The sequence below is a fragment of the Asterias rubens genome, chromosome 1 (genome assembly GCF_902459465.1).
Source record: "Asterias rubens chromosome 1, eAstRub1.3, whole genome shotgun sequence".
Lineage (NCBI taxonomy): Eukaryota > Metazoa > Echinodermata > Asteroidea > Forcipulatida > Asteriidae > Asterias > Asterias rubens.
Window position 1 is genome coordinate 11,834,972 of NC_047062.1, and position 14,462 is coordinate 11,849,433.

Below are 14,462 nucleotides of genomic sequence, written 5' to 3' on the forward strand. Positions count from 1 at the left end.
ACATAAGGAGTAGGTTTACTGACACAAGATCATACTATTTGATTGTTATCATTCATTATTATAAACTAGTATTACACCACACTGTATGTAATTAACAAACCAATGGACAAATAAAACAAATTAAAACAAATGCATTTCCAAGAAATTGCTTTTTATTGTCCTGTCTTTCCTGTTGATCATGCACAGTGAACATCTTTTGAAAGCTCTTTTTTTAAATTTTATTTGCTTTAAACATTCTATACTATTGATTCCATTTGAATGTGCGAAATCTGAACATTCCTTCCAAAAAGCAGAACAATTTACAAACTTGTGAAGATTTAAGTTTGCATGGTGGACAAGTGTCGCCACTTGTTCATGATTATAATTTTAATTAAAACAAAACATGTTAAAGGAACACTTTGCCTTGGATTGGTCGAGTTGGTCTTTAAAAAGCGTTTGTAACCTTTTGTTATAAAATGCATATGGTTAGAAAGATGTTCTTAAAGTCGAATACAATGATCCACACAAGTTTGCCTTGAAATTGCGTGGTTTTCCTTTTACTTTGTGAACTAACATGGTCCACCAATTATGGGAGTCAAACATTTGACTCCCATCAATTGCCGACCGTGTTAGTCGACGATGTAAAAGGAAACCCGCGCAATTTTGAGGCATGCTTTTCAAAGACCAACTCGACCCATCCAAGGCAACGTGTTCCTTTAAATTTAAGCTTTGCTTTTACAGATAAAATTAAACAACTAAAAGGTCTACCCGCTTGGAAGTTAGTTAAATACAAAATATATTTTGTTATATGTAATATAATTATAATTGTAATATGCGCTTTATAAGAACTGTTTATTATTATTATTATTTTATTACAAGAAATCATATCAATATTCATTGTGAACATTTTAATGCCAAGTAGACAAATGAATACAAATAAGGGTTATCTTTCCACAGTGATAAATATTGTTAAATTAACCAAATTTCAAGACGATAATCTTGTTTGTGCCAAGTAGAGAAATGAATACAAATAAGGTTTATCTTTCCACAGTGATAAATATTGTTAAATTAACCAAATTTCAAGACGATAATCTTGTTTGTGCCATTTTGGGTAAGGCTTTGGGCTACAACAGCCAATACAAGGATTTGAAGAAAAAAACCAAATAGCAAATAAACGGATTTGTTCTTGGAGTCCGTTATACTGTACGGCTCTAAGGCCTGGACCCTTACTATAAAGCAATAGGCAGAGTTTGATGTCTGCTATTCATGCATGCTGAGGATGGCTCTAGACGTGAGCTGGAGGGATAACGTAAGGAACATAGTGCTCTATGACAGCCTGCCATGTATCGCAACCACTATCACAATCAGGTAGTAATGTCCAATTTAGGAAGTTATGAATAAATACTTTTTTTAACCCTGTTTTTTGGTACTATGACCAATATTATGAGAGACTTCAGCTTTATAGGATTTGAGGCATTGCATGGTGAGGCTTCCTTCGTTCGTAAATTCATCATTAAATATCAAATGAAATCAACTCACGTAAATGCAATATTTTATGTCAACTCTTGATGTAAACAGTACTTGATGTCCAGTGTTTGAGGTAAGTACATCTCCAGCACATCATTCTCAAGCAGCACACAACTGGAGCCACATTCAGCACCATATATTTGTGTGCTGTCGCCCAAAATACAATAGTTGTAGTAAATGTCTGACACGTTCATTGATAAACTTCAAGCTTTAGACCGTAACTTCAATCAATTTGTACAGAAAGAACAACCTTGTGCTTCGCGCTATTTTTGTTCCAGAAGTGGAACGTAGATATGCGATTTGAGGCATTGCATGGTGAGGTATCTATATATATATTTGGTTTGCGGTTTGGAACGGAGATATTTAGAATACCAGTATTTTATGGCTATGCATCTTTTTCCTAATACGACAATGCTTTATGTAGCGTTTTGTTTGCGGGTTATTTTTTCATGCAAGTCTACAAGTACTGGAGTCTTTATGACCAATCTTGCACACAAGCCAATTTAGGTCCATCATGCATTACATCAAGGCATGCCAAGATTAAATGAACCAATGACCTAACAATGAGCATCACAGTCTACCCTCTGACCCGATGTCACCGTCCGACCTTGCCGAGTTTCTGATCTGTCTTCGGATTGGCTGTGATTGTCTGGACCGCTACTATGGATTCGTTTATCTGAGTTTGTAGATCGCGAAGTTCGGATACATGAAGAAGACGTAGGATGCGAGCAGCTTCATCCAATGCTGGATCTGCAAACAGCAGAAACAGAAAACAAAGGCTTGGAATGAGAAACCACACATTAAAGTTGCTCAGTATTTTGAATTTCTGTTAATGACAAATGTTGTAACATCACAAGGCCATGGACGGACACTTCAAGAAGAGGGCTACACTTAAAGGGTTTGGGTACTTTTTGTAAGACACAAGACACAAACATTCACAGAGTAAAACAATTTCACAACAATAATTTTCATGTCAGAGAGAAGAAACTTATTTTAGGATGTACAACAGATTTACGCGACTCTCCTGAAAACATTGTTCTGTGATTTTGATTTTTTTACTAAAAAACTTGAAAATTAATAAAGCTGAAACTTCTACAGGTAAATTATGTTACAAACATCTTCATTCACAGTAAGTAGGGATTCATGTCATGGCCAAAAACTTGATCTACAAACGGTAACAAAACCCTGATTGGGATATCAATTGTCACCACGGGCACGTTGCCACCTTATCCTTGGGCTGAAACAGGGTACCCTCTTCACAGAGCGTAAGGATGTAGGCACGGTGGGAATCATACACTAGGAGCCTGGCAGATAGAGCAGAATGCAACACCTTCCTAACTGTTTACAAAGTAATCATTGTTAAGTGTCTTGCTCAAGGGCACAAGTGTCATGACCGGGATTGAACGCTCACTCTGTGCTGAAGACATCACCAGAGCTTAGGTCCTGTGAGCTAGACCACTTGGCCAAGACATGCCACCATGAGACAGCAGCTATGCAATAGAAATGCTGAGATTCAAAGTCAATAGTTTTCAGAAAACAAATCAACGCTTACCTTCTGTAGAAAATCCTAACTCGTAGTTTTTCAACTCAAAATCAACACCCTGGGAAAATTAAGAGATGGGAAACAATATCAATGAAGTTTAACAAAGTATAAAACATTTCCTCGGACCAGCATAAGATCAACTTTTTAACCATTATTGGCCCACTCTTCAGATGGGATGTAAAAACAGTAGATCCAGTGTGTTGTGTAATGCACACAAGAACCTATTATCACTAAATAGGAGTGAGGTTTGTATCGATCTTCATGGCAGTCGCTGCTGAATGCGCCACAGCATCTTGTAAACCCTTTCAAGGTGCTATATCAATTGGTCTTATCATTCAAATAACTTGAAAACCTGTCTTAAAACATTGTTTGTTCAAACGCGTTGAGTCCCTCATTGGTAGATACATGCATTTGTTAACCCTGAATCTAGCTGTCATCACCAGTAAGTGTTTTTGTAATAGTTGAAAAAAATAGTTCATGGTTCGACGTTTCAACCCTAGTAGAGTCTTTTTTGAAAGCTAAAACAATGCCCAAAACAAGGCTAAATAATATAAGTTCCTAGAAACACAGCCTCCTTCCAACCTTAACCCCATTATCCCCAATGATCAAGCTTCCTTCCACTTCCTTGACCATGCACTCAAGCCTATAAATTATCAATTACTTCATTGGTTAAAGGCAGTGGACACTACTGGTAATTACTCATAATAATTATTAGCATAAAACCTTACTTGCTAATGAGTAATGGGGAAAGGTTGATAGTATAAAACATTGTGAGAAACGGCTTCCTCTGAAGTGACAAAGTTTTTTGGAGAAAGAAGTATTTTTCCACAAATTTTATTCGAGACCTCAGAATTAGATTTTGAAGTCTCAAAATCAAGCAGCTGAAAGCACACACTTCGTGTAAAAAGGGTATTTTTCTTTCATTATTATATCGCAACTTCAAGCTAAATTTTTTAACAGGGTTCGTTATTTTATGCTTATGTTGAGATACACCAAGTGAGAAGACTGGTCTTTGACAATTACCAATAGTGTCTAGTGTCTGAAAGCGACGTCAAAAAACACCTACCTCATCAGCAGTGACAGCACCACCTTGCATTAATCTCTCTTGAATCAAGACACTAACTGCTTCTAGTGTAGTCACTGGGTCATAGTGCTCTGGTATATTCAGTAGTAAACATACCGACGCTAGACCTGCTTTGAAGTTTGGTTCATTTACTGTAAACAAAAACAACAACACAAGATTCTTTTACAGAGTTTCCAACTATATTACTCCTTTTAACCAAAATGGCATTTATGAATAGGATTAAAAAGGTAGTGACTCGTTCTTAAACGGCCGTTTAAAACCTTGCAGGGTCGTGGCCATGCAATAAAGGCCCTCGCCTTTAGCTCGGGCCTTTATCACACAGCCGTGACCCTGCTGGTTTTAAACAGCCATTTAAGACCTCGTCGCTACCCTTTTATTCCCCATTTCATCAACGTCTATAACAAGTTGTAGATTATTGGCGCTCATGTAAGACCTTACAATTAGTCCCTGGATTTAGTTACCTGAACTTGACATTTTTTTTAGCAGACTCATTAACTAACCCTACCCTGTGAGTGGTACAGGGACAAATCAGAAAAGGCGAATCCAAATGGTAAAAAAACCAAAAACTCACCGTCTAAATGATGAAAAGGATCGTCAGACGCTGGGTGCGAGGAAGATGAATTTTGCTGTGAAGGACCATTCCCAGATATCGCCTTGTAAGTACCCACTAGAATTGTTCAAATCAAAGTTGAGAATGGAAAAAGAATTAAAAAAACAGACTGATAATATCAAATCTCTAGACTGTGCAAGTAAACTTAACAATGGGACCCAGTTTAAGTATGCAAGTTTGTTTCCTCCATGCAATGAAGTGTCCCCAAAATAATTGTGTATGCACAAGACTTTCATGGTCTATAAACACTTTTGGGTGTTTTTTTCCCTTTCTTTTCTTCATATCTTTTAATTTTCAAGTCTTATAAAACTATTATTATTTTGTTTTGTTTTGTTGGAATGTGACTTTTTGATGTAAAGTTCCTTTTGAATTTGTTTTTAGTTGTCATGAAACACACTAGATTGATCATATTATTTCAGAAGTTCACAAAATCTGTAATTCAGCACTGTGATTTTGTTTGCATATTCCAAATATTACATCAGCATCAATGAACAATTACCTGAAAATTAACTTATATTCATTTGAATGATGATGGCGATCTAAATGTTTGCCTGTTTGGGGGAATCATGCATATTCCAAGTGTAACCTTTTGTATATGTGCCTTGGATCTATTTCGACTGATCTTGTGCGTAACAAATAAATTTTAAATAATAGTTATGACCATTACTTTGTCAATTGTAGAGCTACAACAATTCTTTACAGAGTCTACTTGTACCTGTTCACAAACTATGTTACTGCACACATCCTTAGGGTATATGTTCAGACAGCGTACTACGTTAGACCTCAACAGGTTTAACTTTCGAGGTGGTTGTTAAAAGTTGTTCCCCTTGCGTTCAGACAGCACAGAGTTAAACTCGATACGGTTTATCTTTGGTTTTAAGAGGTCGAAGCAAACGCAACTCCGTTACTCTAACATCTATTGTCCTGTTCATTGTTAACCGTGTGTTTACGTAATGATTGTAAGTCAAACCGGATGTGGTCTTTTTTATTCTGTCCGCACACAGTGTCAAAAGATAAACCTGAAGCGGTCTAAAGATGGATAAACCCCCTTGTTGGACAATCTATCTTTTGTGTGTTGAACTCAATTCGGACTAACTTTAGAACTGTTCAGACACACAGAGTTGAACTCGATCGGGTTGAACCATGAAGTAATCCGACTTTAGTACCGTGTCTGAAAACCTCATAGTCCTGATAAATCAAGCTTACCATTTTCTCCGTAGTCCAACCTGACTGCTTGAGCAAGCAGCCATTCACAGACGCCTTCTCTGTCACCAGCTTCCACTGGACACTGTATATCCTTCAAATACTTTGAAGGAAAGTTCAAAAAAAGATGGGGGGTTAGGAAGTTGCAGGATTTTCTTTCTTTCCATTTATTTATATATTTATTTCATTACACATCCAACAGCGCAAACACAAAAACTAACTTTAAGTTAAAGACACTGGACACTATTGGTAATTGTCAAAGACCAGTCTTCTCACTTAGTGTATCTCAATATATGTGCACAAAATAACACAAACCTGTGAAAATTTGAGCTCAATTGGTCGTCGAAGTTGCGTGATAATAATGAAAACAAAACACCCTTGTCACACGAAGTTGTGTGCTTCCAGATGCTTGATTTCGAGACCTCAAAATCTAATTCTGAGGTCTCGAAATCACATTCGTGGATAATTACTTCTTTATCGAAAAACTACGTTACTTCAGAGGGAGTCGTTTCTCACAACGTTTAAACTACTCTCCATTGCTTGTTACCTAGTAAGTTTTTCTGCAAACAATAATTTTGAGTAATTACCTATTTAGTGTCCTTTAAGACAATAAGAGCTATGATTGAGACCATTTTGTAATTAGGAAAATTTTTTATCAATGTTTTTTTTTTTTTCAAAATTTGAGAAAATGAAATAAATGGTCAACAAAATTTGCCAAAGTTTTTACCCAGAAACAGCCTTGCTCAAAGCAGTCGCATTATTCACTCTGGAAAATCATTGTAAATCCAACAATATACACTGTGGGCAATGTGTGTATCATTGCACTATGCCAGAACAACTTTTGTATGAAGGTCATCCGCACTCGTAACACTTTCCGCATATATCGGACACGCTTTAAGACACCCGATGTGAAAAGCACTACATCAAAACTGGTTATTGAAGAGCTAGGATATTATAGGTTATCACACAAGCACGAGTGGAATACAGAAAAATGTAGTGTTCTGCGTCCCGTATCCAACAAGGCCGAAGACCGAGTTGGATATGGGACGCAGACGCACCATATTTTTCGCGAGCGTTATAATGAATTTATCTTCCAACGCGCAAAGTTTACAATTTCAGAGCGTTATTTCGCTACGAAGCGCACAAAGTTTAGAATGTAACTTTTGCACTGTCTGTATACGGAGCATGACGCATTGACATTCACAATACGCGCTGTACAATAAAAACAAAGGAAGTAGGATATATTTTTTTATACCACCTCGAGTTCAAGCATATGATTGGTGGATTAGCACGTACTGGAAGTTAAATGTAATTATCACAACTAGGTCTAGTAGTTGCTTTATTTTATAAAAACTACAGACAAGACCCAAGACCTCACAGTGCAGCTGATAGTTTACCTTTTGATATGCCTTTGGCCAGTCACCACTGATAAAATTTCTAAGCTCTTCTCGTTCTTCTATCTTGTACAATCGAACCTTTTGATCTTCAAGCCACACAACCAGATTACGCCATTTCATTTCATCTACAGGGAGGAGTTAACAAGAACCAGCAAAGTGAAGACTATTCATGTCAAATACTTATTTCTACTGTACTAACTTATATTATGAGTACTGAATAAATTGGTCAGCCTATCCTTTGTTTTTTTTGGTTTTTTTACAATAAAAATTTAACATAAGTTGGGCACAATCGGATGATCTGTGCAATAGGTTGTATGCATGCAACTGTAACTTCACCCCCCAAAAAGAGGAAATTACAAAATGTCAATGATTTTGTATCAATATCATTTGTCAATTTTGAATGGTAAAACTGAGATTTAATAGATGTTAAATTTGCATCGGCGAGACAAATATTAATTTTGGTTTTAACCCATACATCGGTGTGCGTTAGCACTGTACTTTCCCCCCCCCCCCCCCGAGTCCTGTGAAAAAATACCACAGGCATATTACTCGGGTGGGATTCGAACCCACGACCCTTGCAATTCTAGAGCAGTGTCTTACCAACTAGACAACCAAGATTGCCCGGTAGCTAGAGGCAGTTCGAATCCTATGTTTTGGCAGCAGGTACTGCAACGATAGATGTTAAATTTGCATCGGGGATAAAGAATATTAATTTTGGTTTTTACCCACCGATGTGTGTTAGCACTGTATACTCAGTACTTCCCGAGTCCTACGAAAAAAATATCACAGGCATATTACTCAGGTGGGATTCAAACCCATGACCCTGCAATTCTAGATTAGTGTTTTACCAACTAGACTACCAAGATTGCCCGGTAGCTAGAGGCAGTTCGAATCCTATGTTTTGGCAGCGGGTACCGCAACGATATAATATTAAGGAAAAATTGCATCGGGGATAAAGAATATTAATTTTGGCTTTTACCCACCGATGTGTGTTATAGCACTGTATACTCAGTACTTCCCCGAGGCCTATGAACAAATATCACAGGCATATTACTCAGGTGGGATTCAAACCCACTACCTTTGCAATTCTAGAGCAGTGTCTGGATAACTTTCCGTATGGCGCCACCACCTTTTCACTCATTTTTACAAAAAGGGATATATCAATCAGGTAAATAAGTTCCTATATTATTTTATATCGAATGAAAAAGTGGTGGCGCCATACGGAAACTTTTCCCAGTGTCTTACCAACTAGACTACCGAGATTGCCCGGCAGCTATAGAGGCAGTTCGAATCCTATGTTTTGGCAGCGGGTACCGCAACGATATAATAGATATTAAATTTGCATCGGGGATAAAGAATATCTGCCTCTAGCTACCGGGCAATCTCGGTAGTCTAGTTGGTAAGACACTGCTCTAGAATTGCAAGGGTCGTGAGTAGTGATTTTTTTTCACAGGACTCGGGAAAGTATAAAATAGTATAAAATAACTTGCTAACACACATCGGTGTATGGGTAAAAACCAAAATTAAAATTCTAACGTTGGGACAGAATGTGCAGGGCTAGCTACACTGGAGTGGAGCCTTCTAATAGTAACAATCCTACCTGGAAAAAAGTTTTCGTACCACGCCACTACTCCTAGAACTATTTCGGTTTCGTCCGGCTATCGTCTCCCATAAGAGACGATAGCCGGACGAAACCGCAATAGTTCTAGGAGTACCACGCCACCACTTTTTCATTTGATCGATTGACGATATGAATTTACCTCAATCAATGAGATATCCCTTTTTGTGAAAATTAGTAAAAAAGTGGTGGCGTGATACGGAAAGTTACCCATCCTACCTCCAGTGCAGTTAGGAGTGACACTGTAATTGTGTATAATCAGAATGTTTTCTGCCAATGTATACGAAAATATTGAATGCATATTCATTGTTCATACAAAACTGTGTTTTGGACACACACTTACTCACTGACCATGCTGACAGTCATTACGAATAAATTTAGTCACGTTTCTTACCCTTTATATCGAGATCAACTTGATGATACTGCAGAGCTTCTAATTTCCTCTTAAACATGACGAAAGACCAGACCCTCAACTTATGAAATGTTCAATCAAATTTGCAAGAAATCAGTTATTTTTGCTCAAAGATGGTGCCACGATGACAATAAAAATGAACATGCACAAACGCATCGAGTTGCACTGGTCACGTATCCAGTTTCAACACGACTTGATCGATACTATTCCAGACACATGGATATGGGTACCAGTCTGTTGAAGGTTGACCTTTGACATTACCAAGGTATAACATTTGCATGTAACAAGTTTACACCAATGGGAGCAGTTTACTTTTAATTCTCACTAACAGAAAAAACACCAATTTAATACCCAAGCCGACTGGGTTTAAAAAAACTAATTTAAAAACAAGAGCTAAAGTAGCTTAGCACGAAAACATTATGCTTACCATGATATGGTTACCAGCCAAAATGCCATATCTCATAAACAGCCCTTGATGATTTAAAAAAAAAATTAAATAATTTGATTAAACAAATTGATTAGAATGACACAGACACAATTTTTTCAAACTTATGAACAATCAATTATTTATTCTAAAAACGACAGAAATAAGTTCCAAGTAGTATTATTATAAAATATAATTCACTTTTTAATAAAATAGGAAGAAATTCAGAAATATTCCACAACAGAAATTATTTATAAGAAAATGTATAGTAAAATAGAGAAGACATTAAAGGCAGTGGACACTATTGGTAATTACTCAATAATTATAAGCTTAAATAATTATAAGGATGAAACCTTACTTAGTAACGGCTCCCTCTGATGAAGTGGAGTAGTTTCGAGGACGAAGTAGTTTTCCACGAACTTGATTTTGAGACCTTAGATTTAGAATTTGAGGTCTTGAAATCAACCATAAGAAAGCACACAACTTCATGTGAAAAGGTTTTTTTCTTCTTTCATTATTATCTTGCAACTTCGATGACCGATTAAGCTCAAATGTCTACAGGTTTGTTATTTCATGCATATGTTGAGATACAGCAAGTGAGACGACTGGTCTTTGACAATTTTCAATAGTGTCCACTGTCTTTAACTATTCAATTGAAAATCAAATTCATAAGATAAAGATCAAATTTATATATTTTTAAATGGCATTTTACTTTCCATGAAAGGGTTTGCACACAACTTACATTGTATAAAGATATCTGGAAACTTACATTGTGCTATGTTTGGAAGCAGTGAAAAGTTACCTCTTTCTCTAAAACTACTTTTAAACTTCAAAGATGGTCATTACCAACAATGTTTTATAATATCAACAGCTCTCCACTGCTCTAAAAGTACGAGTTTGTGGTAATTAATTTTGGAGTAAATACCAAAGGTATACCCTCTAAGGAGGAATTCATCTTGACCTTTAAACAACTTACAGTTCAACAAGAAAACCCAGACAGGAATCAAACCTCCTACCATTCAGTTTCCCGAGCAGATGTAAAAAACACAATGTCTACAGATTTACCTTAAACTTACAGTTTGAAGATAATGATAGTAGAAAGCTTCCCTGAAAATATTACTTGCTGCGGCGGTGTAGTTTTTGAGAAATGAGTAAAACAATATCATGAAAATAATTTTGTCTCAGTGATCATTCATTGAGACGAAATTTATTTTAGCATTTAAAGGCGCTGGACACTATTGGTAATTACTCAAAATAAGTATTGGCATAAAACCTTTCTTAGTGACGAGTAATGGGGAGAGGTTGATGGTATAAAACATTGGGAGAAACGGCTCCCTCTGAAGTGCCATAGTTTTTGAGAAAGAAGTAATTTTCCATGAATTTGATTTCGAGACCTCAGATTTAGAACTTGAGGTCTTGAAATCAACCATCTAAACGCACACAACTTCGTGTGACAAGGGCTATTTTTCTTTCATTGTTATCTCGCAACTTCGATGACCGATTGAGCTCAAATTTTCACAGGTTTGTTATTTTATGCATATGTTGAGGTACACCAACTGTGAAGGCTAGTCTTTGACAATTATCAATAGTGTCCTCTACATTTAAAAACGTATTTTCATGACTCTGTTTTACTCATTTCTCAAAAACTACAGCACCTCAGCAGGTAATATTTTAAGGTACGCTTTCTACCATCATTATCTTCAAACGGTATAAGTTTAATGTAAATCTGTGGACATGGTGTTTGGTATTACAAAAAGTACCCAAATCCTCTAATGGATGATAAGAGTTCCTTATCTGGCAAGTCTCCTCCAGATTTGTTTCTGCAGAATAAATGTTTCAAAAAATATTTAAAGACATTCCAAAACAACCAGTGCAATTATACAAAACACAAATACTCAAAAGGATCCTTGCGGATAAAGACATGGGATCAGCTTAGAGCTATTTAAGCTCGTGACATCAAATGCAAGTTGTATCCTGTCTGAATTCAGATTCATAGAAAAATAAGGAAAATATAAAATTGGATGCAATTCTTCGCAATGTCATTTTAAGGAACAGAAATGAGCCATCTTTTCATGGTTGGTCATTGTGAATGCGTAGCCCTTCGTTCTTTCTGTATGTCAAGATATTTCCATGGGCAATGCGCATACCATAGAGGGCAGTATTTACAGCCACGTCAAAATCAGGATCTCCTTTTCGAATCAGACCTCCTTCCTCGATTGCCATCATGGAGGCCAAGCAGTTGAAGAAATTCAGGTGTCTGTTTACAGGTTGCCTTGGAGACTGTGTCTGATACCTGGTGCATGTTGCCTGGATATTGCGTGGCTTTACTGATGAGTGGAGTCTAGGTTGCCGACGAGTGGATGAAGCCACAGGATTTGCAGCCTATTATGATGTAAATAAAAAGATTGAGGTTAAAGTGAATAAATGATTGTAACATTAATGTTTTCTGATCTTCAGTAGATGTATTGCAATAGCGTCATCCACCGCTATGAAGGGCATGCGTATACACGCTACGCACAACTCTCAGCCAATGAAAGCCTTTCATGCATGCATGTTGCATCAAAGATGGTGGTCAATTGCTCATGAGAAATCCATCTACATGTATTGGTCTTCATATGAATAAAGTGCCTTGCCCATGGGCAAAAAGTCATGACCGGGATTTGAACCCAAACTTTGCTGCTGACAATGTTTACCAAAGTTTGGGTCCGTTGAACTAGACCGCTCAGCCAAGACACACATGTCAAGTGAAATGGGTCAATACAATGCTGAGAAATTAGTAGAGGTGTTATGTTTCTAATTTTAAAACCTGCAACACACAGAGTGGAAGATAAGTGAGACAGTGTTGAACTACTCCTCTTTTTATACCTTAACTCTTACACGGGCATTCTTCACATTGGCTCCAGTCTGCATTTTGACCACTGTGGGAAGTGAACCTCCAGCTGTTGCACTCACTACAAGACCAGTAGATGTCCCTCCTGCTCCATTACTGATCTTCACATTCTGTCCGACGACAAAGCACGACCCAACTGGCACACCGCTCATTCTGGGAATTTGTAACTGACCTGGCCTGGGGCTAACGTTAAGGCTTGTACTTCCTGAGGTTTGTGGTCTCGGGGCAATGTTTACTGGCTTAGGGGCCACTGTGTCTGCTTTGAGGCTGAGGTTTATGGCTTTAACAGGGCTTCTCGTCTGACGCAACACCTCCAGCTCCTCTTCCTCCTGAGCGAGTTTCTTCATCCTGGATCTCTTGTTCTGAAACCAGATGTTGACGAAGTGGCTGGACATCCCAATATCTTTTGCCAGGACTTCTTTCTTGTCCCGGCCTGGCCACTGTTCTTGCTTGTACAGATTCTCCATCTTTTCCAGCTGATCGGCCGTGATGATGGTTCGTTTTCTGCGCTTCCTCCCACTGCCCAACAGGAGCAAGTTTGACCCCATAAGACAAGTTGTCTCTGAAGTTTCAGATGCATCGTCGGATATCTCTGAGGTTGCACTTGTTGTATACACAGAGCTGGAAAGCATCTGGGATGGCTTGTCATCTTCTTCTGACTGGCTTGCTTCTGTCTGTTCCTGAGACATGCCTCTCAATTATATGCTACCCTGAAAACAATTGTTACAACAAAACAAGTGATTGGATGTGTTGACAAATAATATGTGATGTCGGGAAATGGAAGGATTTGAAATGATGTACAATACCAGCAATCATGACTAACTTGACAACAACATTATAACATTACATTTAGGATTTTGTTTGATGTCAAGAAGACTATATGTACTGTTGTCAGTTGTTAGGCTACCTTTTTAATTAACAAAAAAATTAAGTTTTCTATGTCAACATTTTTTTAAATGAGCAGAGCTTCTTTTACTGGGTCTACTCAGTCTAGGAGTAGGACTACGTCTACCCTTAAATCAGATCCTCCTGAGCCCTGGCGGTTGTAGACTGGTTGAAATGACAAACAAAAAAACTTTATTTTTTTATTTAAAATATGTGGCAAAACAACCCCTCTTTCCACTCTCTCTGCCTCCTATATAGCAGCCTGAAAACTTAACAAAAGAGTCCCCATAATCGCCAATGGCTAAAAAAGAGCCATATTTCTATTGATCTCGCTCATAAGACTAGGACTCTAGGAGTCATAGAGGATCAAAAGACATGAAGTTTAGTCTGCTTGTTTGTTTATCAATATCATTTCAACAATATCCAAATCAAGTACTCACCCTTTGCTTTGGTTTTTGTGATCTATCATCGGGTAAATCAGGTATTTTTGGGGGGTCAGTTTTACTACTTTACCAGAGAAAAAGACGCAGATCTGATGTCTATGATTCAACGTGATTGGCGTCCGGGCCGGGGGACCGATCCACCACCTCCTAGCTCAAATGCTCCACTCAAACAAAGAAAGTAACGGGCCAATAAAAAAAAACTAACTAAAACAACTCAATGTATTAAACGAAAGTACGCGTACATATTACACGCGCGTGATGTATTGCATTCGTCATTCGTCACATTGATTGGTCAAAAGTTGACCCACATATCGATCCGATGGAATTGGTTTACTTTTCTCTCTGTGTTGCATGCTGATGACAAAGTAGGCGGGGGGGGGGGGGCAGCTCCAATTTGTTGTTGTTGCCCTAACGTGGTTGGAAAAGCTGCAGTGTGTATAAAATAAA

At 37.7% G+C, this 14,462-nt stretch overlaps 2 protein-coding genes across 2 annotated transcripts; both read right to left on the bottom strand.

Moving 5' to 3' along the window:
- Positions 1-861: 861 nt before the first annotated feature.
- On the bottom strand, positions 862-9,525 carry LOC117298374 (RNA transcription, translation and transport factor protein-like). Its single transcript, XM_033781645.1, has 7 exons — positions 9,356-9,525; positions 7,344-7,468; positions 5,950-6,049; positions 4,705-4,800; positions 4,116-4,264; positions 3,059-3,107; positions 862-2,256 (listed from the first exon to the last, which is right to left on the bottom strand). Exons 1-7 carry the CDS (start codon positions 9,411-9,413, stop codon positions 2,102-2,104), a joined length of 732 nt encoding a protein of 243 aa, XP_033637536.1. The 5' UTR covers positions 9,414-9,525; the 3' UTR covers positions 862-2,101.
- A 2,342-nt stretch (positions 9,526-11,867) lies between these two features.
- On the bottom strand, positions 11,868-13,376 carry LOC117297468 (homeobox protein ceh-31-like). The gene is made up of 2 exons (XM_033780525.1): positions 12,663-13,376; positions 11,868-12,179 (listed from the first exon to the last, which is right to left on the bottom strand). The coding sequence occupies exons 1-2, from the start codon at positions 13,374-13,376 to the stop codon at positions 11,868-11,870; spliced, it is 1,026 nt and encodes a 341-aa protein (XP_033636416.1).
- Between the last annotated feature and the right edge of the window lie 1,086 nt (positions 13,377-14,462).